This window comes from Echinops telfairi, unplaced genomic scaffold, assembly GCF_000313985.2.
Source record: "Echinops telfairi isolate 266 unplaced genomic scaffold, ASM31398v2 ScPeMD7_7467;HRSCAF=8505_0, whole genome shotgun sequence".
In the NCBI taxonomy this organism is placed as follows: domain Eukaryota; kingdom Metazoa; phylum Chordata; class Mammalia; order Afrosoricida; family Tenrecidae; genus Echinops; species Echinops telfairi.
This window is the reverse complement of record NW_022111367.1, coordinates 8,325,193-8,349,457: the sequence shown is the minus strand read 5'-3', so window position 1 is coordinate 8,349,457 and position 24,265 is coordinate 8,325,193. Positions and strand designations below refer to the sequence as shown.

The following is a 24,265-nucleotide window of genomic DNA, read 5'->3' as shown; positions in this document are numbered from 1 at the left end:
ACCCCACCAGCACGGGCCAGGGTTCCTGTTTCCCCACAGCATTTTGCTGGCATTTGTTACTTCTCGTGTGTTGTTTGTGCTTTAAATCTTAGCTTCCTAAGGGGAGAGAAGTGGTATGTTAGGTCGTTTGTCATAGAGGTGGTTTTCAGCATTAAGGTAATGAAATATTCTGCCCAGTGGCACATTTGGGGCTGTAGTCTGACTTCCTTTCTCTTCTAGGTCTCCAGTAGTTGCCTGGGCCAAAGGTGCAGAGTCTTGGCCAGAGCAACTGCTCGGGGTATGCGAGACCCCAACCAAGATTTTCTAGGTCCTGGCTGCACTTTCCTTGTCAGCTCCATTTAGTACTGAATTTTGGCCGGCTTTTGTTTCTGACTGCAGAAGCATGCCCGGGACCGTCTTCTGAGGACGAGTGGGGTGCACACACATGTGCCCCCTGGCAAGGCGAGGCCAGCAGGATGGCCAGATGCCTTTGTAAGTGCAGCTTGCAGCCTTGGTGGGGAAACCACCTGTGAAAACGTTGCTGATACATCCCGGCACCTTCAATCTGTGGTGTCAAAAATAAGCTCTGGGATAAAGGAGGAGGTGCAGGCACTAACTTTGGGGAGCTGCCAGGTGTGAGGTGAATTTTGAATAGTGAGGGGGTATTTTTCATGCATGCCGGTGAGATAACAATGGCCTTCTTGGGGTAGAATAAACTGGGTGTAGAGTCGGCTGGTTATTTATATTTATTTTAAAAAGGTTAATAACTTTGTTTTGCCATAGTTTAAGATTTATAGTCACTTGCAAAAATATCAGGAGTTTCTGTGTGCTGCGTGCCCAGCTGCTCCTCAGTGATACTCCCTCACATGACCATAAACACAGTCCAAACTGGGAAATTGATGGAGCCCTTCCTCTGACTCACCGCTTTGTGCAGGTATTCTTTTTCTCCTCTCCCCCTCCCCGCTCCTCCCCCTCCCCCTCCTCCTCCTTAAGGAGGCGTTGTGAAAATTCAAGTGTCCGTCCTCACAGTCAGGACACCGAGCTGTTGTCCACCAGAAAGCAGTCCCTGTGTTGCACATCAGCACACAATGGCCTGTGGTCTGGCAGCAACGACTGGTCTGCTCTTCACCATTGTTTAGTCACTTTGAGACTTTTTATGTAAATAGATCGGTGTTTCTAGACAATGTTCAGCAGGTAGGACTGAATGTCAAGGAAGCAAGAAGATGAAGCAGTGTCTTAAGTGGCAGGAACTGGGCTTAGAGAAGAGGTGCTGGGCATTTTAGCCAAGTATTATAACCATATTCTTGAGCAGTCTGCTGTCTCTGGTTTTAAGTGGCAAAGAGAAACTGTAGATTTTGGGGAGGTAAACTCGGTCAGCGGTATATAGGAAAGCCTCGAAGGGAATAAATTAAAAACCAAGCCCACTGCCATTGAGTTGATTGACTCATAGCGACCTTACGGGACAGAGGAAAACTGCCCCTGTGGGTTCACTTCCCAGGCTCGAATCTACAGGAGCAGAAAGCCCCGGCTTGTGGAGCCGAGCTGCAGACCTCGTGGCTAACAGCCCAACAGAAAACTCTCCACGCCAACCAAGATCCCCAGAGAAGTGGCGCCATGGGCGAGTGGGGAGCAGGCCTCGGAGGATGGCAGGGCTGTGTGAAGGGAGGGCTGTCTGTTGAGACATTTCTGAAGAGATGAGCATCACCTAGATGCTGAAGCAGGGCTCCATGGGGTTCTGGTTTTGGAAAGGTAGGTAGTAAGGCAATTGAAAAGGAAACATTTTGGGGGGAAAGCTGATTGGGGTGGGAGAGGTGAACAGATAGGAAAGGATAGAAAGAGTGGTTATAAAACCCAGACAGATGTGTGTGCTTATGGTAGCGGTTGGCCAGGCCAGCAGATGACGCCGACCGTGGGTGAGCATCGGGCAGAATTTAGGGGTGACTGCTGCGATATGAGTGGTGCACGCTGGGTTCTGATGCAGGATGGGGCTCACTTGTTCAACACCTCACCTTTAGAGATCTAGACCCAGCTAAACCACCCACATTCTTTCATTTGTTGCTGCAGGCGTAGTGCTGTGGAAGGACCAGGCATTAAAAGCACATCACACGTAGATGATTCCCTTTTCTTCTCATGAAACAGAACCAATAGAAAGCTTGGTTGGCGCCAACCCTGCGCAAGCGGTGCTCTTCAAGCTAAGCGACTTTGAGATTTGATTAGTTAGGCCAAATGCACTTTTCATTGCCAGGAACGATCAAAAGAAAACGGTAATAGCTATTCAGGTCTAAAAGTATAAAATACTTAAGTCATCATAGAACTACGTAATGACTCCCCTCAAGGGGAGTTGTCGTAGAAGCTAGAGCTCTGAAATGTCTCTCCAGACTTGGCGTGTAGGTAGCTGTACACGCCTGTGTCTCTCCAGAGGCACCAGATTCCTGAAGGCCATCTGAAAGCTTTGCACTCTCACCAGCCTGGGCTGAGAGCACCAGGCTTTGTCCCTCTTCTACTACCTGTGAGAGAACATACAGATGTCCAACTTCTCACCCCCCCCCCCCCAATTTCTCACTTTCATTCGGTATATAGAATAGAAAGTTTATTTTGAACAGGAAAAAGATCTCTTTTTTTTCTTCCATTGATAACTGTGTAATTTGAGACCAATGACCAGTGTTTTAATTCCCCATAAAATTTTCTGGAAAAGAAAATTCTGGCTAAAACAATTTTTAACACCCCCCCCCCCAAAAACAAAACACACCCCATGCTCTCCACCAAGGGGACTAGAGAACAAATTCTGAAAGAATCTAGAAATCTTTTTTTTTTTTTTTTAAGTTATCTTTGGCGATGCTTTTCTCCTGGCTATGGGCGACACTGTGTGGCAATGAGCTACAGGAGACTAGCCAGTGGGCAAGGACTACTGGACCTTGCTTGGTTGGGTGGCCCACTGTCACTGTCTTGGCAGTCTTGGATGTCTCCCTACGAGCCGGGCTCACAGCCCTGACCAGTGTGGCCAGGAGTCCTGGCTGCCACACCACACTTGAGAGCAGATGTGAAGCAAAGCAATTGCTACTACGTTTGCAGGTGGCAGACTCCTGGAAGGGGTCTTTTGGGAACAGAGCAAAAGACATGTTACAGGGAGCGGGAGGGAGGAGAAAAACGAGGAGCTGATGCCAGGGCTTAAGTGGAGAGCAAATGTTTTGAGAATGATGAGGGCAATGAATATGCTTTACACATGTGCTTTACACAATTGTTGCATGTATGGATTGTGATAGTTGTATGAGCCCCCAATAAAATGGAAAAAGCAAAAAGACATGTAAGAACAGCTGTTTTCCAAGCTGTCTTAGACTAGGCAGAAGGAAAAACAAGCAATTTATTACAGTGACATACCTTTTCCTCCCAGAGGCAAAAACACCTGCCTTTCTACCTCCTTCAGGAATGGACATACTCCTACCTGCAGTCTTCTTTATTGAAGTCAGTTATCTCTTGTTGTATGACAGAACTCCGTGGCGGCACCAGGCTGGACCAGCTCTTTCATGTTGATGGAAGCTTTTCTGCAAGTCCAAAGTGCCAGGAGCCACGGAGCCGATGCTGACTCTTACCCACTTGCCACGGAGCCGATGCTGACTCTTAGCCACCCCTCGGGGCAGGGAGAACTGCCCTTGCGGCTTTCTGAGATTGTAACTTTCCAGGAGTAGAAAGCCCTGTTTTGCTCCTGTGGAGTGGCTGGTGGATGTGAACTGTGCACTTTGAGGATTTAACCCAGCGAGTAAGCACTACACCACCAGGGCTCTCTGGAAGCGACCTGGCTGTGGACGTAGCAAACACCATAGGAAACCACCAGGATCGTCCAGACTCAGGAGGTGGGAAACGAGACTTTTTCATAAAGGAGCAGATAGAACATGTGTGAACATGGCATGAGCTCCAGTGGCATAGCGGTTAGGTGTGGGGCTGCTAATCCGTAGGTCAGCAGTTCGAAACCACCAGCTGGCGTTCTGCAAGAGAAGCATAGGGCTTTCTCCTCCAAACTTAGTCTCAGGAAGCCATAGGGGCAACTACCCTGTGGGTTCGGCGGAGTCAACTCAATGGCAGTGCGTTTGTTTGCATTTTGGTGGACACGGTAGCAGGGATTACTCATGCAGAACCATGGATTCCAGTTTGCTCTCGGCTGATAAAGGTCGATGTCTCAGTGTCCTCACCTCTCTTCCAGCGTCTCCATCTCCTCCTCTTAGCCTTAGATGTAAAGTGGCCAAGGTCTGCACCACATCAGAACTCGGTGGAGCTGCTAAGTGGCAGCTCCTTGGGTTACAGTGTCTTGATTCAGAGAGCAGTGACAGAGTGAGACCCCATCTGCCCTCCCTCACATATAACAGACAGCTGCAAGGCAGCACAGGAGCACGGCAGTAGATGCTTCTGTTTAAAAGGGGAGGTGCGAGAGGCACAGATCACTAACTGGTGCGTGCAGTTCTGAAGCCCCAGCTGGCACAAGCTGTCTAAGCCCCTTGTACGGGGAGAAGGGAGGGTTTCTTAATTGAGCCCAGTTTTTCTCTCTGCCAGCAGTACACATGCACCCAGGCACAGCGTGGTTCCCTGGCTCCACAGTTGCTGTGACCTTGGCCTCCTGTGCTGGGCGCTCCTTTTTACCCTGAAGCTCTGACCTCCGGTGCTCTATTCCGCTGAGTAGGGGTCTTGGCCTAAGTCAGCTAGCCTCCTAGAAGACCTTTTGATCTTGAACTTGGTGCCTTTTAAACCACAGTCTTGCTTGTGTCTGTAAGCCTGGGGTTTTCTTAATTGCTCAGGGGACATGTGTTGACCTCAGTGTTTTAGAGGTGATGGGGTGTGCACCCTGAATTCCCTCAGTCTAAAAAAGGAGAGAGATAAGAAAAGTGGAGAATTTGAGAGGGAGGGTTGCTTTGGCCAGATGGAACAACTGTGTGCAGTTGAGCTAACGGGGTTAGGTTGTGTGGGAGGCTTGGTCAAGCACAGGCCGGGGAGATAAAACCGAAGGTGGAGCTGGAGATTCCAATGTGAAAGCTGTTGTATACAGGATGATTTTAAGCAAACATCTCCCGTAAAAGTGGCTATTCATGAGCATCAACGGTGGGGGTGGGGGGCATCTTGAAAGGTGGGTCATACACTTCCATGCCATTGTCTAGGAGACGGTGTAGGGAACTCTCTAGGGCTTTGGGGGAGGGGAGTTTTGTTGTGAAGTTTTTCAGGGGGAGTCTCTAGGCAGGTTTGAGAAACACAGCTCTGAAACATTGGGCCTACATGAGAGGGCTTCAGAAAATTTGTGTGAAAATTCCGTTACCTTTTCTTTTTCCCAGAATCTGGGTAATGCCCCCTCACTTGTGGGAACTTTGAGGGAAGAAGAAACAGAAGCCATGGCAAAGGCCTTTCATCTAGAAGGAAGTAGGTGAGGCAGGAGAAAGACCGAGGAGCAGAGCCACCACTGCTAAGGGCGAGTGCCCAGCGCCCCCGGAAATGCCAGGCTGCAGCTTGGTGACCAGCCTGCTGTGGGAGCGCAGAGAGGACTGCAGTGGGCTGAGGCACAAGGGACTGGGGTGGGGGGGGAGACTTGGCCAGGCCCGCCCGATGGCTCTCAGGGACCCCTACTTCAAAGGATCTACAGAGGAAGGAGAGGCTGGAGGGATGGTCTTGGTCAAGGACGCTCGTGTTTTTGTTTTTTTATTTTTTTCTAACTGGAGAAACCTGAGAATGCTGCCACGTCAAGGGCGAAGAGCCAGCGGGAGGGATAAACTGAAGAAGCAGAGGGAGCAGAGGGATGGTAGGTGGTGCGGTGTCCTGCAGGAGAGAAGGAAGGATGGATTCAAAAGCCCCGTTCTTAGGGTTGACCTTGAAGAAAAAGAGGGGGGTCCTCCCTCGTCCTGGGAGGACAGAGGTAAGGGGAGGCTGTGGCTGCTGACAGTAGTGCCAGCTACTCACGCCTGGACTTTTTGTACTTCGTTTAGGGAACGAATGTTTCTTGTCTCCTCGCTCCCTAAAATCCTTTCCTTCTCGTGGCTTGTGCTGGAGATGGGAGGACGATGCAGATTCAGGCAGCCGTGTGCAGCTGAGTGGGGTACGAGGTGCCCACCAAGCACTCTCGGGGCATGTGGCCCAGACATACTTTGGAAGGTACTCACTTTGGAGTACTTTTGTTTGAAAATATTAACTTTGGTTTATAGTCAGATGAATAAGAAGATATTTTAGGGGCTTCCCCAAGCCTTAAGAAACCATTCCTCTTACTAAGCATTTAGAGCGCCTGACTGCTGTCCGATGATTATCTTGGCAAACTCAGGAATCAGGGACTGTTTTTTAAGCTCTGGTGTGTGCACATGCAGTCTTCAGGAGTACATTGTGAATAACAGCCATTTGACACCTAATTCCACAATTAAAGACCGGTTAGCAATTGGCTCAGAAAAAAAATTTAATGTACGTAACTATTAGTAACCCTGTTTATATGTTGAATCTGAATTTGAATCTCTCAGTTGCGAAGTTTAGTGCAGAACTTCAGGGGGAAATGAAGGTGAAAAGTTCTGTTTCGGGCACAATGGATGTTTGTTTTGCTTCCTGAACTCAGGGACTGTGGGTAAAAGTGTGGTACTGGTCACTCTGGGCAGTTTTTTAAAGTATCTCTTTCGTAGGTCAGCCTCCTTTCTTCTAGGGTGGGAGAGCTTGTGAGGTGGTCTCTATCATGCACCATGCCTTTGGTTCCCCTAGTAAGCCTACGGCCCATTTCTCATGAGGTACATGTACATATACAGTAGCCTGTCCAGCACACGTACTGAGTTCCTTTTCACGAGCGTGCTTGCTAGGTTTTGTGAGCCTGTTTACACTGTCCGCCTCCAGGGCTCACAGTGGTGCTGGGCATCTACCTCTTGCGTGACTGTGCACATTGTTTTCATGGTGCCCATGGACACAGCACAGCAGGATCTGGGTTACAAGTGTGGTGCCTTGGGAAGTTCTTGATAGCCAGTTCTCAGTGTGTTTCCCACCTTGGAAAGCCAGTTAGTGGTGACCACTCGTCCATAGAGCTCATTTAACTCCTTGTTGTCGTCGTCGCCGACCCCAACACGGTGTAGGCAGCTCGGTTAACCGCTGCAGAGCTAAGGGTTTCATTCTTCCTCTTTGTTCCTTTTTTGCAGTTTCAGGTTCCCTGAGGATTAATAGCGTTGAGGGTTGGCCTGGGATCCTCTTGCTCAGAGGGCAGTGTTTCAGAGAGAACATGTGTTCTGTAGGGGTAAAAACGGCTTCTCCTGCTATGGGGTGCCATTGGGACAGGCTAGTGCTTCTCTGCGGGGTGTCATTGAAGTCTTCCCCCTGGCTTTCTTGTTGAGCCTTGACACAGCAAATCACACCCCAACTGTTTCTACCTGTTGCTGCGACATGTCAAGGTCAACTGGCAATAATGATTGAGTTCTTCTGGTTGAGCGACTGTTCCTACATCCTTTTGCCCTCCTGGAGTTGTTCCTTATACACTCTCCTCCCTCAGGTTCCTAGCTAGTCTTTCGAGTTGTTGATGTTAATTTGGTCCCAAATAGCCAATACTTAAGGAGCCCTGGTAAAGCTGTGGATAAGGCATTGGACCGCTAAACAAAAGGTTGGGTATTCAAACCCACCATCTGCTGTTCTGGAGGAACATGAGGCCGCCTGCTCCTGTAAAAATAGAGTCTTGGGCTGGGGATAAAAATGAGGAGCTGATGCAGGGCTTAGGTGGAGAGCAAATGTTTTGAGAATGATGAGGGTAAAGGACATACAAATGTGCTTTATACAATTGATGTATGCATGGATTGTGATAAGAGTTGTATGAGCCCCCAATAAAATGATCAGAATAAATATATAAAATACAAACCTTTCATCCCAGAATATATATATAGTCTTGGGAAGCCTTATGTAGGGTCTGTCAGAGGATGTCATGTGAGGACACGCGGAAGCAGTGGGTTGGGTTTGGTTTTAGATAGCTCTCAAAGAGCATAGTGCTCAAGGCGGATCTTTTTTTATTCTTTTGGTTACACTTCTATTTTGGTTTATTATTTTAGGGCAGTTCTTTGAGGGGTTCATCCAGCCGAGAGCCCGTGAGAACTTGAAATCCTTTTCTGCGTCTTCTCTTTTTGGGCCAGGATTCTGATATGGAATGTTTGGTTCAATTTTCAGTAATGGTAGCCTGGCACCATCCAGTTCTTCTGGTCTCATGTCAGGAGGCAGCTAGCCGTATGTTCTGTCTCCTCCTGCGGCTCCCGATTTTCCTCCTCCTCCCTCTGTCATTCCAGGGCAAAGAAACCAGTGTTGTATATTGGTGGCTGCGTGCAAGCTTTGAAGACCCTAGATACTACGCACAGAGTGAAGCAGGAGAACAGGCACTGGACACATTGTTAGGCTAGATCATTGGGATGTCCCATGAAACCAAAGCCCTGAACTTCCCATCCAAGGAACCAGGTCCTCGCAGTTGATCTTTCCCACCTCTCGTCATCATTGTATGTTTATCTGTCACATAGCTTTGCACAGGTGTACAACTTAACGGAAAGCAATCCCAACTGGCCCTGCAACTCTAGCCTTACTCGGACGATATCTCTGTCACTTCTAACACTCCCCCTCCACCCCCATTTCTCCTGCTCTTGGTAACCACTGAGACATCTTGGTCTCTGTACACTGGCCTTTCCTTGTCTTTCTGTATTAGGGAAGTTATAACTACTGCCCTCTTATGGTCGGCTTCCCGCAGCACCTATTTTCCAGTGTCGTCATACTGTAGTGTCTGTCTGCCAGGGCTTCGTTTCTGCACCACACCACACCACTGTTGACCGACGTGGGAGTTGTTGCTACCCTTTGTCTGTTGTGAGCAGTGCTGCAGGGACATTGGTGTACCAGACTCAGCATGGGTTTCTGCATTAGTGTTGGTGAGTGTGCATCTAGGAGTGGAAATGCTGGTCCTATGGTAGTTCTATTTTTAGTTTTATGAGAAACCGCCACAGTGTTTTCCCCAGTGGTCCTACTGTTTTGCATGCAATCAGCAGTGAACGGTCCAATTTCCCCGCATCCCTGCCATTACACACACACACACACACACACACACACACACACACACACGCACGCACGCACGCACGCACGTACAATCGTAGCAGGCCTAGTAGGCGTTCCCTGGTAGTTTATTGTGGTGAAGTAGAACAGGACGGACTGGCATAGTGGCTGCAACATGGGCTCAAGCAAAGCAATGCTTTGAAGATGGCGCAGGACTTTTGCACATAGTAGGGTCCCTATGAGTCAGCGCTGACGGGGGCCCAAATAACAAGCACCGTGGAGTTGATCCGCATCTGTCTGATGGCCAGTGTTGCTGAGCCATCTTCCGTGTGTTCGCTGGTCGCTGGAATGTCCTTTTCAGGGACATGTCTATTCAAGTGTGCTTATTAGGTTACTTGTCTCTGTTGTTGGAAGTTTTATATATCTTTTGGTTATTAAGTCCTTGTCCAATATATGATATCCAAAGATATTTTCTCAGTTTGTAGCTTGTCTTTCCATTTTTGGTAGTCTTGAGGTGAATAAAGCGTTTCTCTCTTTTTAAAAAATCATTTAAAATACAGCGTTTTTAATTTTAATGAGGTCCCATTTAGTGATTTTGACGTTTGCTGTTTGTGCTTCTGTTACTATATTAGATGGTCCGTTTTGAAAGCTAGGCTTGACAGTGTTGCCCTCGTCTTGCAAGCATTTTATGGTTTTAGTTTTCATCTTTAAGTCCTGAATCCATCCTCAATGTTGTGTGGGATGTGAGGCCAGGTTTCTGTTTCATTTGCCCATATGTGGAAAGTTAATATCAATCCCAGCACCATATATTGGAGAGACTCTTCTTTGCCCATGGAATTAATTTAGCACTGTTGGCAAAAACAGGTTGACCTTAGGTGTGGGTTTCTTACGGACTGTCTGTTCTGATCCCTTGGTCTCTGTGTCGTTGGTGTTTCAGTACCAGGCTGTTTTGATTACTGTAGCTGTATGCCAACAAACCAACTCACCCACTGCCATGGAGTCAGTTCTAACTCAGAGAGAGCTTATATAGGGTTTCCGAGACTGTAAATCCTTATGGGAGCAAGGTTCATCTTACTTCCAGAAAGCAGCTGGTGGGTTTGAACTACCGACCTTGTAGTTAGTGGCCTAGCACCTAACCCACAATGCCAGCAGTGCTCCTTCGTATATTTTAAGATTAGGACATGTGAGTCCTGTTATTTTACTTTGTTTATTTTTTCAGTATTGTTTTAGGTATTTGAAGCCTGCTTATAGTTTCATAGAAAGTTGAGATTTTTTTTCAATTTCTGTAAAGGAAGCTGTTGAAATTGGGGTGGTTTGGATTGAATCTATAAATTCCTAGGGTTGTGTTGACAACATGTTAATCCTTCAACTCTATACACATGGAACATCTTTCTGTTTATTTGAATCTCTAATCCTTTTCAGCATTGTTTGAAAGTTTTCATTATATAAATCCATTGTTCCCCTGGGTTTTATTTTTATTTTTTTATTCTAGAAACTAGATGCAATTGTTTGCCTAATTTCCCTGTCAGAATTCTCATGATGGTGTTCTGTTGGGTGGCTTTGGACACGGCCTCTCTGCTCTTCCTCTTTCACCTCTGCAAGTGTCTCGAGGGCTCTGGGATGTTGTGTGTTTCAGTCCGTGCCATCTGTGGACGGCACAGGCCCGGGCAGTGTTCTGCTCCGTTTGGCCTGGGGTTGCTGTGAGTGGAGACCCAATCCCAGGCACCTAACATAATAGCATCGTCTGTGAATAGCGATCATTGTACTTCTTCTTTTGCAATCTGTATACATTTTATTTCTTTTTCTCGTCCTACGTTGCTCTGTGAGCTCTAATACAATAGGGAGTAGAAGTGGTTAAAAACTGGTATCCTTACCTTGTTCCTGATGATAAGCGGAAAACTTGGCCTTCACTAAGCATATTGTTGGCTGTTAGCCTCTCTTGTGTGCCCCGAATCCATTTGAGGAATTTCCTTCCTATTCCAGGTTATGCTTTTCATCGCGAGTGTTGGCTTGGTTTTGCCACACGTTTTCTGGGTCCGTAGAACTGATTATGTGGTTCTTTTCCTTGGTCTGTTGATGTACTGAATCATGGTGATTGATTTTCTAATATCACCTGTGACTGAAACGCCTCTATATTCTTGGAATAAGTCTCACCTGATCATGACGGTTGATTCTTTCAAGGCGTTGTTGGGTTTAGCTTGCTGGCATTTTCCTGAAGATTTTTACACCTATATCCATAAAAGACATTGATCTGGAAAAGGCGGGTGGGGGTGGAGGTGGTGTGTGTGTGTCTTTATCTGCTTTGGGTTATGTTCTTTTCATGGAATGAAGTAGGGCGTGTTCTTTCTATGCAGTATCTTTCTCAGTTCTCCTCAAAGTGTTTGGAGAAGTTCCCCAGTGAAGCTGTCCATTTCGGGACTTTTCCCCCAGGCTGGCAGGTTTTTGGTCACTGACTCAGTCTCCTGTTTTAGGCCTGCTGAGGTTTTCCATTTCCTTTCCAGGTGGGCTGTGTGCTAAGAATCTGTCCCATTTTATGTAGGCCTGAGTCCTGAACTAAGGCACACATCAGACCTGGAAAGACGGGTTTGTAACTTTCGTAAGAAAACAAAGCTGAAAGCCCCACTCCATGAGTCATTCAGTGCCCCCTCTCTCTTCTCTTACAGAACCTCAAAGCGGACCCAGAAGAGCTTTTCACCAAATTGGAGAAAATTGGAAAGGGCTCTTTCGGGGAGGTGTTCAAAGGCATTGACAATCGGACTCAGAAAGTGGTCGCCATAAAAATCATTGACCTGGAAGAAGCCGAAGATGAAATAGAGGACATTCAGCAAGAGATCACCGTGCTGAGTCAGTGCGACAGCCCATACGTAACCAAGTACTATGGCTCCTACCTGAAGGTAAGGCTCACAGAGGTGCCCCTCCAGCGCGCGCGTGCGTGCGCAACCCTGGGCTGGGCTGTGAGCAGTTCACGAGAAGGACTTTCACAGCGGGCTCACGGGCAGGAAACAGCTTTGACCTTTGCAATCAGAAGAACCTGGCGCCGGCAGGTTTATCATTCTTAAATGTCACCTATAGAAATAGACTTTTGGTTAAAAAAAAAAAAAAGTGCTTGATGTTGAAATTCCCTTTTAAACAAGAAGTGTTTCTGAGTGAAAATTTGTCATAAAAATATACCTCTTAATTTATTGTAGCAGTAGCTGTTCACCTAATTCAGGATGATTTTTAAAAATTTATTTATTTTTAAAATTTAGGATAAGGTGACTAGTTTAAAGTGGGACACCACTGATCGGGGGCAGGCGGGGTGTTCTTGATTAAAAATGTGGTCAATATGGACCAAATAGGCCATTCCCTAGCTTGTCGAGCATTCTTTCCAAAAATCGGGACTTTTTTAAAACGCCAAAAATCAGGACTGTCCTGTCAAAAGTGGGACGTCTGGTCACCTTAATTTAGGATGATTTATGATTAGTTACGAGAGGGCCTGGTAGTACAGTGGTTAAGTGCTCTACTGCTGACGGGAAAGCGCGAGCCTTTCAGACGCGCCTCGGCTGCTGCTGTAAAGATTACAGCCGTGGGAACCCTGTGGGGCAGTGGGGCAGTGGGGCAGTGTCACTCTGGCCCACAGTGTCTCTGGAACTGACTGGGTTGGCAGTGGATTTGTGGGGCGTTTTTTTGGTGTGTGTGTGTGTGGGGGGAGGGGGGGTATGACTAATAATAAAAACGTAATGCCAATCAAAAGTATGCTGGTATTTGGAAATTTTGCGCAGTCATTTATGGCTCAATGCTGTGCTTAAAACTGCTGCCACTTGTTGACGATGCTGATTAGCTGACTGGTTTGTCTGCACTTGACCTTTAGGGATGCAAAATGAGTCAGTAGTTTCAGTACACTTAAAATCATAGCTATAATACAACCCTATGAATTCCCTTTAATCTCCACCAAGTTGTGTAAAAGGGAAAGATAGTAGAAATACTTCTCCCTCCTTTGGGGCAACCATTTTATTTTAGAGGGTATAGGGCAATCTTGTACTTCCAGGAAATCGTAAAATTATTCCTGTGTTTAGGTTCCTCAACACATGCCTATTTTACTGGACTTAACAAAGGTAGTGATCTTTCAAAATGGGAATTTAGGAATCTTAAGGATTTTTTAAAAGAAAGAATCTGGAGAAATTCTTACAGAAACCAAAACCTCATTGGTGTAACTGACTAGTTCCTGAGGGAATTGCCCAGACAAACCTGGGTGATGTGAGACTAGATCTATGCCTCTCCTCGGCTTTACTCTGTGTTGCAGTTTGGAACCTACTTTGACAAATGCCGATAAAGGAGTATTAGAGGTTTGGATGTGGTGGGTGTAGTAAGGCATACCTAGAAGGATGGAAATATTGAGAGCAATGAATCAGTCAAATGAAACTTGAAAGGAACCCAGATCCTCTATCTTTCAAGCATTTGGGCAGTACATAAGAAGGCAGGGTGATGTCTCAGTGGGTTGAACGTGCTTGTGTGGAGTGGAAAGAATGAGGGCTGGAGTCCAGCTCTGGCCAGGCTCAATCCTGTTACTCTCCTTTGTTGTGGAATTTTTTTTTTTAATTTCTTAAACTTCCACAAACTTTAGCTTCCTCATTTATTTGTAAAGTGGAAAATAAGGCTAGATACTTCATTACTTTAAGGATTACAATGGAATTAAGTAGGCAAAAGTACAGGACATATAATAACAACTTAGTAAGTGTTAAATTTGTTCCTTGATTTATTACATTTATTCATGTTTGATCTCCTAGATGACTTTCTAATAAAGGGCCTGTGTATAATAAGGTCAGCCAAGAAAATTGGATAGGAGCAGAGAAAGGAGGGGTAGCCAGCAGTAAGAATGATTGGTGCCGTAGCAGGGTGCTTAGTGTGGATCCTTATGGGACGAAAAAGGGAGCACCCTGCGTTCTCTGAGTCTCAGGATCCCCGAGGAGGCTCTAGCACCCACACGTGTGCACCCCACAGGGGTAGCAAAGAAGCATCAGAAGTGGTTTTTCAATACTTTTCTGAGAAAGGCAAATGATTGAGAAACCACCAGTGACACAGGAACCTCATATCGAGTGTATCCGTGGTGTCATATATTGTCTTCCGTGATAAGACTTTGGTACTAGTTCTGCCATTAACCTGTTGCTGTTAAGTGTCATTGAGTCAGTTCTGGCCCACAGGGACCTGTGTCCAACACCGCCCAGTCCTGCGCCACCCTCACACTTGTTCCTGTGCTTGAGCCACTGTTGCAGCCGCGGTGTCCGTCCATCTCCTTGAGCACCTTCCTCATTCTCACTGCCCTCTGCACTTGATGTCCTCCAGGGACATCACCGTAATAAACCTAGGCTTATTTTAATACGAATAATACACCATTGCACCTTCACAGAATAGGGGTGATGTGTGCCAGTTCTTATTTGGGGCACTAGTAGGTCTCACCTTCTATGTGGGTTCAGTTTTCAGCCAAGGCTCTCAAGGGTAGCCCCCACCTGCCGGTCCGTGAAGGCCTGTGTGTGACTGTAGAGCGGGGCTTCAGTCACCATCAGTATCATAAGCCCAAGGCCAGTTTTCTGAGGTGGAGCTTTTTCTAATGACTTTACCAGTTCAGACTCTAATAACCGTCCCTCCCATAACACTCCACTTGTCTACTGGCTCTGATCATTTGTTGTAGTCGCCAGATAGCATTCAGACAATTCTCGTGATGATGGGATTTATTAGGAAGTAACAGGTTGCAACTCAGGATCAGAAAAGACTCAGGATACAGTTCTTTCATCAGGACAGCCTCTTCTCAACTGTATCCGAAGGCAAGCCTCTTTTCTTAGCCCTTGCCTCGTAGCTTTAGGTTTCTCAGGCTGGTTGGTCTCGGGCTGCCCTGGTTTCTCAGGCTGGCCCTAGTGAAGCAGGTGTTACATAGTTTTCTAGTTCCACTGACGAGTGTCCAGAGCCAGTGTGCACGCAGCCAGCAAGTCTCCTGCCCACAGGCTGGCTCAGCTTTCTCCCACCGTGGGGTAGGAATATCCCCACCTCATCATTTGGTGGATGGTGCAAGACCATGGCATGGAAGGTGGTATAAAAGCAGTCCATAGCACTGTTGCCGCTGTGCTGCTTGACAGGTGTCAGCAGAGCTTCCAGACTGACAAACTAGGAAGAAAGGCATGACGAACTAACTACTTTAAGAAAATCATCACAAAAGCAGAACCTGTGGGCCGCAGTGGCACGATCCCTCCTTGTTCATTGGGTTGCCACGCCTGTGAAGGCCGGCAAGAATGCTGAACTGTGGAAATTAGGGTCAGTGGTTCGCAAGAATTTTCTTCAACTGCGGGCCCTGAGGTGTTTTCCACATTGTGCTGGAGCAGATGCCTTTGTTGTGCCCAAACAGGTTTACATCGAAGATATGATCGTGAGATTCCCGGGGTTCTGCCTATTCTGCTCCAGCCACCTTTTTGCCTGTGTCCGCCTTGGGCGCTTCAGTAGCTAACAGGAGCTGCTGCAGTAGCGCCTCCAGATTTACAATGATGGGAGATGAGTTCTTGCTCAGGAGCAGGGTGTTCCTGGCAGCTTCGCTCCATGCAGTGATGGGAGAACCCCATGCCTTCTGCCCTGTGGCTCCTTCATCTTTGCTGTGCTCATTTGCATAGCACCAGCAGGTTCCGGGAAAGTGTAGGATCCTGTCTGGGGAGTTTTTCTGTGCCCAGGCCTCGTTATGGCAACACTCAAACCAACCCATTGCCATTGAGTCAGCTCTGACTCCGCGTGACCACCAGGTAGGACAGAGTGGAGCAGCTTTCCTGTAGGGGTTCCAGGGTTGTGACCTCTGTGGCAGCCGACTGATGGCACGTGTAGAGTCTGATGGGTTTGAATCGACAGTCTTGAGGTTAGCAGCCACCCTGTGTCTTCCTAGATAAAAGTCCCCGCCATCGAGGCAGTCCTGACTCCCAGGGGACCCTATAGGCCGGTGTGGCACTGCCTCTTTGCGTTTCAGAGAGTACTTTACGGGAGTGGAAAACCTCGTCTTTCTCCCGTGGAACCTGGTATTTGGAACGACTGACCTTGCAGTTAGCAGCCCAATGTATAGGTAGTGAACTGTTTCTGCTCACACTATCCTGGCCAGCGCTTAGTCCCCTGGCAACACATAACTCGGGGGAGAGAGTGTCTCAATGGGAAGAGGAGATGGATGTGGTGCACAGCCCGCTGGCCTGGCCCATAGTCTCTTTGTAAAGGAACTGGAATGATTCGTGAATTGATTTTCTTCACTCACTGACTACCTTCAGGTGGGACGAAACTTGGGATAATTTTATCTTAGAGACTTGCTGTATTTTATTAGGCTGATTGCCCTTTAGGAAATAGAGCCGCCACAGCTATAACATCATCACTGCGACAATTTGCCCTTGGAGTCTGGAATAATGTCAAAGACTGTGTGGCTGAAAGCATAAGAAATTGCTCATGTATATATTATATCAGTTAACGATTGCAACGATTATAAATTGGATAGGCCAAGACTCCAGACCTGTCATTCTCTCTGTCATCTCTCACATAACACAATTTCATGGAATTCTGGGTGCAGAGGTGGATCCCCAGAAGAAAGTCTCCATCGACTTGGTAACTATGAAGTTCACGCAGCCTGGTCCTGGATTTCAGCCGTGGAAGCCCTCCCTGCGAGCCAGGTCTTCTCTGCGACACAGGGCTGCTATGAATCAGCCAACTCACTGGGAAGCACTGTCAAGTCTGATGCAAGTTACCCAGTAAGACAAGTGGGTCGTAGACAACGAAGTTGAAGGTACTTGTGTCTCCTTCCCCTGTGAAGGCACTCCCATAACGTGCAGACCTCCATCGTTGTCGTTCTTTAGTTGGTGGCTGGAGAAAGCCTCCTGTGCCCTGGGTTAGGGGGCTTCCACTTAGCTAGATTGGGTAGAGAGGAGATTGCCAGAAATTGGTTTTTTCATTGCTAGGTTAACGGAAAGTCTCATAGTATGCTGCCTTTGTTTATGTGGCTTAAAGTTAATGTTACTGAGGATTGGGAGAGTTGAGGTAATTTGATTGTGCGAGCGTGCGCGCGCACACACACACGCACGCATGCACGCACGCACGCCGCGCGCGTTGATTTGGGTTCCTGGTGACCTTGTGCTCCACGGGGCTTCACTGGCTGACTTCTCAGAAGTAGACGGCCAGGCCTTTCTTCCGAGGCAACTGTGGGTGGAGCCAAACCCCCAACCTTCGGTAAGCAGCTGCCGTCAAAGCACAGGATCACTTTCTAGCATGTTTTTCCAAAAAATTAAAAACCAGCAATGTAGGTTTATATTGATTAATCTTGGGCCTAGGAAGACCTTGACGATTATGATATTATAAAAGAACTTCATTCATTGTATTTCAAGTGTTGGATTTTTTGGAAATTAGAAAAACAAAAACTAGAAGATTTAATTAATCCAGGAGCCTACCTGTATAGGCCATCATGTCATTGGAATTTTCTGTCACAAAATTACCACCTGTCAGGTCAAAATGCAACCCCGAGGGGGAGGATTTAGAGATGGAGTGGAGGAGGAGAGATACTCTGGGTACTGAAAAACAACAGCACATAGAAGCCATTCTCTTCAGCAACATAAATTGTGTGGTTTTGTTGTTGTTTTGGGAGTTTGTTGCCTGTCATAACCTTCTGAGAGTATTTACAGCCAGGATCTTAGTGTCAGATGCCAGGATAGGTGCTGGATTGTGGGGTTCTCTGAGCCATGGACCTCTTCACGGATAAAGTGCAGATGACGTGCTTGCCTTGTCAGGTGACGGTAAAGATTGATATCATGGTATAAAGCAGTAGGTTTCTAGTGAATGACAGTGTAAACATGACTTTATTTTAATAACGGAAAAGAGATCTGTGCCAAGTGATTTAAAATCCACAAACCTGCAAACACTGTTGGCATACTGAAATCCTCCCCTTTTACAATAAATTACCAAACTTCCCTCCAGCTTAACAGAAGCATTTGGGTTTGGCAGGAAAAAAAGAGAAACTGTGTTTACCAAACCTTACTGTCTTAATAGTTTTTGTGGTGGTGCCGGTATTAGGAAACATAACTTATTGAGGGTGGAGTTCTCTAATTATGGACTCAGTTCTGATAGAAGAAGAATACCTTTTCTTCAAGTGCCGAAAATCTTTGGAGTAGCTCCACTCACCTGAAAACTTTCACATGGAACAGCATCTCGGATGAGTATTAGAAAAGTGAGAGCTTTTTAAATTACTCGGATACAAGATCGACTGTCTTGTTCACATTACAGACACACAATCTTAATGTTAGAGTAATTTTAATTTAGAGTAGGTTTTCCAAGCTATATTCCTCAGGCTTACTGATTTTTCCTGCTCTTTGTTCCCCAAAGGGAAAATAGTACAAGTTCTGGATTAAAGGATAAAACCTAGCATTTCTCCCTAAGAAAGAGAAGCAAAATAATGTCTATACAAATCTCTGTGAATGACACCATTGTGCTGCTTCCACCTGTCTATGGTCTTGCACTGACACACTTTGCCCAGAATCATTGTAGCCCTCTCGATTTTTCAGAAACCTCCGGGAAAGTATCTGCCAGAAAGAAAAACTCACTAAGTCACTAACTAACTCTCGCTCTCACTCACTCACCCTCACCCTCACCCTCACCCTCACCCTCACCCTCATCCACCCCCTCACCCTCATCCTCACCATCACCTACCCCCTCACCCACCCACTACTAGCCTGTATTGCGATATTGTGATCCTTTTTAATGTAGTATACCTAAGTATTAATTACCTGATCTAATTAAGACACACATCTGTTTTATTTTTCACTCAAACCTTTCTCCAAACTCTTCATATGGCACACTGTGCACTTGTATTGACCCCTGGTTTGAGACTCTTTAGAGATGTAGGCGAATTGTTCTTAGTTTTTGGAAATCTTTTAGTTCATATGTGTGCATGGGAAATTCATTTCAGAACAGTTTATTTCTCACATCTTCCCAACTCCCAAAGCTAGTTGGCTTTGCTTTAGTCCCAACAATATTTTCATTGAGACAGAGAAAATGGAATTCTATTTTTGTACATACAGAGAGGTGATCTGCATTCTATTTGAACAGGAGTTTAAAAAAAAAATCAAAACAAAATTAAAAGGCCAGAGAAGACAGTTGAGCGTCTACCATCTGAAGTCCTTCTGTACTTCCAGAGTATGTGTGGGGAAGCGTAATGGAGAATAGAACATGATGTTGGGGTTGAGGCACCTCAGTGCGGTCCTGTATACCCCTCTATGCCCTTCAAGGGAGAAAGACGGGCCTGCCTAGACGGTTCCAGCCTGTCCTGTAGGGTCACAGTGAGTTGGCATTAATTCGATGGCAGCGAGTTTGGTTTGGGTTGATACCCTTTGATGACTACCTGTATTGAATGTCTGAAAACATTTTTGGTGTTACGGTTGAGTGAAGAGGGTCCCTGGTGGTACAGTGAGTTAAGGGTTGAGTTGCTAACCGAGATACTGCTTTGACTCCACTGGCCACTTTGCGAAAGAAGAAGGTGTCTGCGTCTGCACGGATCCACAGTAGTCCTGCTCTGTCCTGTACGGTCCCTCTGAGTCAGAGCCAGCTCAGCTGTGGTGGCTGTGAGGGTCGGGGTTAGGACGATACAGGCATCTGATGGGTAGAGGCCAGGGATGCTTTTGAACGTCCTCTCGTGCAACGAAAAATTATCCAGGCCCAACTCTTTTGGAACTCTTGGAATATCCTAATGGGTGTTTGGACTTAGAGTCTGAGACTGTAGTTGATGCCCACGTGAGTTTCACTGACCAAACACATTCTGAGACTCGTGAGCAACTTGAAGGTCATGGCCAGCTTGCTGGGCTCGGGCTATGAAGCTGCAAAATCTCAAGCAACATTCTGGGCATGGTGGTACCTGAACAGTGTGTCTGTGGGCTCTGTTTGTTCTGCTGGAAGATAGGGCAAAAGGCTCTCTGATTTCTCGGGAACATGATGTGCTGAAGAAGCTCACTCCCAGCAGGGATTGTTTACCTAGATTTCCACTATGACCCCTTTCTTGTCTAGTGTTCATTATGAACCCAGCTTGCCGTAATAAAATCGCAGAAAGCAATATGGGTCCATTTTTCCTCTGGATACAGTTCGTTAAAAGTGATGAGAAGGCACTGTTCCCCTACCAAAGGGTGTCTTATAGGGAGGTTATGATGTTCCCTTGAGCACTTGTGCTCTAAGTGCAAAACTTACATTCCCAGAGACATGTTTAATTATCTGGGACAGCCCTGTGTCCTTGCAGGCCCTCACCACACTCCACACACTACTGATGGCCAAAGTAGAAGACTCCTAGTGTAGTGACCTCACAGATTTCTTTTTTAACTTCAGTTCTTTGGGTGATGCCAATGAATGACTGAGAAAGCAGATGAGATGCTGGTACCTAAGCTTGTCATATTTTAGTAAACTGACTAAACTCAGTCCTAAATTAAAGATTGTTCCACAGTAGCCTCTTGGTGTATATTGGGCTAACTTCTGAGCTCTTGTTACATAACTTCCAGTCATTTTAATGTTGCATTTCCTTTTGCCTTGTTCATCATGGATCTTGGGTGAGAAGAGTTGAATTTTCCCTGGCATGCAGTACGTGACACCATCAGTGTTCAATTTATTTTATTTCATCTTTCATTCCTACAGCCATTTTCTTTCTAGCCACAGCTTTTTAACATTTTTCTGAACGGGTACATGCCCTCCGTAGCCACAGCAACGTTGTGTGTCTTCTCTTTGGTTGAGTTTTTCTCCACCACAGAGAGCCCTGGTGGGAGAATAACGGTTTAGTTCTAGGAAGCTAGCTTAAGGTTGGATTTTCAGACCCACAGGGACTCCCTGGGAGAGAAGCCCTGTGCGTGCTCCCTTGAAGTCCTCAGCCTGGGGAGCCCATGGGCACTCACTCGTCCACCTCCACACACGTATACTTTCACTGCTTTGGGTGTACAGTTTTGTGTGTGTTCACAAGTAGGTAGATTTTTATTATCACCACCACGTACAGGGAACAGAATAGTTTCAGCATCCGAAGAATGTTCTCATGCTAGCCCTTGCTGTCAGATTGTGTTAGTCTGGGTACTTAGGAGAAACAAATATAATGTATTAGTCTAGGTGCTTTAGAGAAACAAATCCACAGCAACTCACGTATAAGAGAGTTTTATTTTATTTATTTATTTTTTTTGTGCTCACTCCAAGAGAGACATTCTTTTTTTTTTTTTTTTAACATTTTATTAGGGGCTCATACAACTGTTATCCCAATCCATACACACATCAATTGTGTAAAGCGCATTTGTACATCGTTTCTCAAAACATTTTCTCTCCATTTAAACCCCCGACATTAGGTCCTCATTTTTCCCCTCCCTCCCCGCTCCCCCCTCTAAGAGAGTTTTATGTAAAGAAAGTTTGCATCACGAAAACATCCTAACCCAATGCTTCCCAAGCCCACAAGTCCAACATTAACCCAACACCAGTTCACAAAGTCCTCCACCTCACAAAACAGAGGCAATGATGCCGACTGCAGGAGGAAAGCTGAGTCAGTGAACGAATAAGCATCTCAGCACTAGCAGGGGTCTCCACACGACTGCTCCAGCACCCAGGGCTGCATCAGGATAGGTCTATGTGGCTTCTCCTTGTGGATGTCTTGTAGGAAGTCAATCTTGCAAGCTGAAGCAGGGAACTGCTAAGGCAGCTGCACCCTGGTGCGACCATCACAAAGCAAGAGACCCGAGAACTCGAAAGGCGAGGCTCACCACCCATGTATTCCTCCGCCTTTCAATTAGCCCCACATGTGATTAATTAACTAACTCACAGACCGTCCTCCTCAAGCGAGCCCTGGCACCCTCTGATTGGCCCTCTGTCCCTGCAGTAGTAGTTTTACCTTTCCCAGAGTGTGCTACAAACAGAACCACACAGGATGTTACTTTGGGACAGTCTTCTGTTCAGTTAGCACGACGCGCTTAAGATTCATCTTTGGTCATGTGTGTATTGCTTATTCCTTTGTATTTCTGCGATGCATCCCAGTGTTCACATATGAGCAAGACAGTGGCCCTGTGGGCTCCTGGCACAAGGTCACTTCATACTCTGTCTATCAGGTATCATCTTCAAAAAGGCCACCTTGGCGCTCTGTTGACCTATTTTTTAGGGACATATGGATTGTTTCCAGATCTTGGCAGTTTACACTGAACCCACCACCATCTAGCCCCTTCTGACTCTTGGTGACCCTATAGGACAGAGTAGAACGGTCCCCTGCGGTCTCCAAGACTAGATCTTTATGGGAGCAGATGCCCTCTTCCTTTTCTACTGTAGCTGGTAGATTTGAACCGCTGACCTTGCAGTTAACAGCCTAATGCTTAATTTACTATACTGCTGTGACTCCATAGTTACAAATAACGCTGTTACTAACATTTGTGTACAGTTTGTGCATGGAAATATACATTTTCATTTCTCTAGGGTAAATGCCTGGATGTTGGATTGCTTGGTCATACGTTAAGTCTATGTTCAATTGTATATCACTATTTAACATGCTGCATTGTTTTACATTTCCCAGCAGCATTTGGTGGTGTATTTTTCTTATTAACCACCTGAATAGGTGTGTAAGGCATCTCATTTTGGTTTTAATTTGCGTTTTTCCTATTGGCTCAAGGAGCCCTAGTGGAGCTGTGGTTAGGTGGTCAGCTGTTAACTGACCGGCCAGCAGCCTGCTTCTGTACACATGCCAGCTGTGAGTTGGAATCCGACTTAGGGCAAGGAGTATGGTTTGGTTTCCTAATATGGCACGATTGTGAACATCTTTCCATGGGAGTTGTCTTGTGTCCATGTGACCCTCTGCACTTAGGTTTGGGAGGAGTGGCTTATTCATTTTAGTGACCTGCTGCCACCTTGCTCTTAGAATAATTTTGAGTTTATATATATATACACACACTGGCAAGGGGTATGCTTTTTGATATCTGTACTTTTTTCTCCCCTTCACTTTACCAGCTTTATTGAGGTACAAGTTGCATAATTCACAGTTCACACAACTATGTTTCTAGAATGTTCACAGATGACCAAAAGGCCAGCGGTTTGAACCCACTGGCAGCTTTCTTCTAAGCACTACTGCTTTCTGTTTCTGTAGATGTGTCTATTTGGGGCATATAATAAGGATAAAATATTATACTGTGTGCTCTTTTGCGGTGGGATTTTCATTTAAGAAAATGCTTTCAAGGCCCACCATGTTGCAGCCTGCTGTTACTTGATTCCTTCATCCCGTTGTGTGGATAACACTGCATGTTCTTTATTCATTCGCTAGTTTATGGTCATCTTGTTTGTGTGCACTTCTGGTTGTTACGAATGGTGCTGCTGTGAACAGTCACGCACAGGCCTTTCTTTTTCACGAGCACACAGACAGAGGATGGTGATTCTATGGTAGTTCTCTGTTCAACCATTTGAAGAACTACCAGGCTATTTTCCAAAAGCACAGGTGCTCTGTGTTACCAATTCTCTCCAGTGGATTTTGGCGGGAAGGTGGGCACCTGTGCTCTGCTTCCATTGTCACGGACAATCTGCGGTCAGTTCTCCCTTTGAGTGTGGCCTCTGACATCCCAAGGGAGGTCCCAATAGCATATGCGCAAGACAGCAACCTTGCAGGCCACTGGCACAAGGTGAGCATGTTATACTTTCTGCATATTGGGTATCATCTTCAGAAAGATCACCTTGGCTAGCCTAGTGTTGAATTTCATATGTATTGCCACCTTATTTCTTCGGTAGTTTAATTGGAGAACTGTTTGCCTAGCCTGTTTCGTGGTTCCATGCTTGCTCATCGCTAGAGCTACGATGTGCCAAATGATTGAGCCTGAATTTGTTCCAGCAGTTATGGGGCACTTGACATACAGCCAGGAATCACACAGGCGTCTAAAAGGGTCTTTTGTGCCTCACTGTGACGTCATAACCCTTGGCAGTCCCTGCCCCGGCAGTTCTGCAGGACTGTCCCCTGTTGCTTGTACTCCTCTGTGTGGGTTCTGCTAAGCAGGACACACCTTCTTTTTAAAAAAAATCATTTTATTAGGGGCTTATACAACTCTTATCACAATCCATACATACATCAATTGTGTCAAGCACATTTGTACATTCATTGCTCTCATCATTTCTCAAAACATTTGCTCTCCACCTAAGCCCCTGGCATCAGCTCCTCATTTTTCCCCTCCCTCCCCGCTGCCACCTCCCTCATGAACCCTTGATAATTTATAAATTATTATTTTGTCATATCTTGCCCTGTCCGACGTCTCCCTTCACCCACTTTTCTGTT

General features: G+C 46.3%; 1 protein-coding gene across 1 annotated transcript in view; it reads left to right on the top strand.

The window, feature by feature from the left end:
- Window positions 1–5,786: 5,786 nt before the first annotated feature.
- Window positions 5,787–24,265, top strand: part of STK24 (serine/threonine kinase 24) — a 70,049-nt gene continuing 51,570 nt past the window's right edge. The window contains exons 1-2 of the mRNA XM_004704275.2: window positions 5,787–5,869; window positions 11,649–11,879. Coding sequence (XP_004704332.1) covers window positions 5,792–5,869; window positions 11,649–11,879 — 309 coding nt within the window. The 5' untranslated portion in view covers window positions 5,787–5,791. The remainder of the gene's footprint in view (window positions 5,870–11,648; window positions 11,880–24,265) is intronic.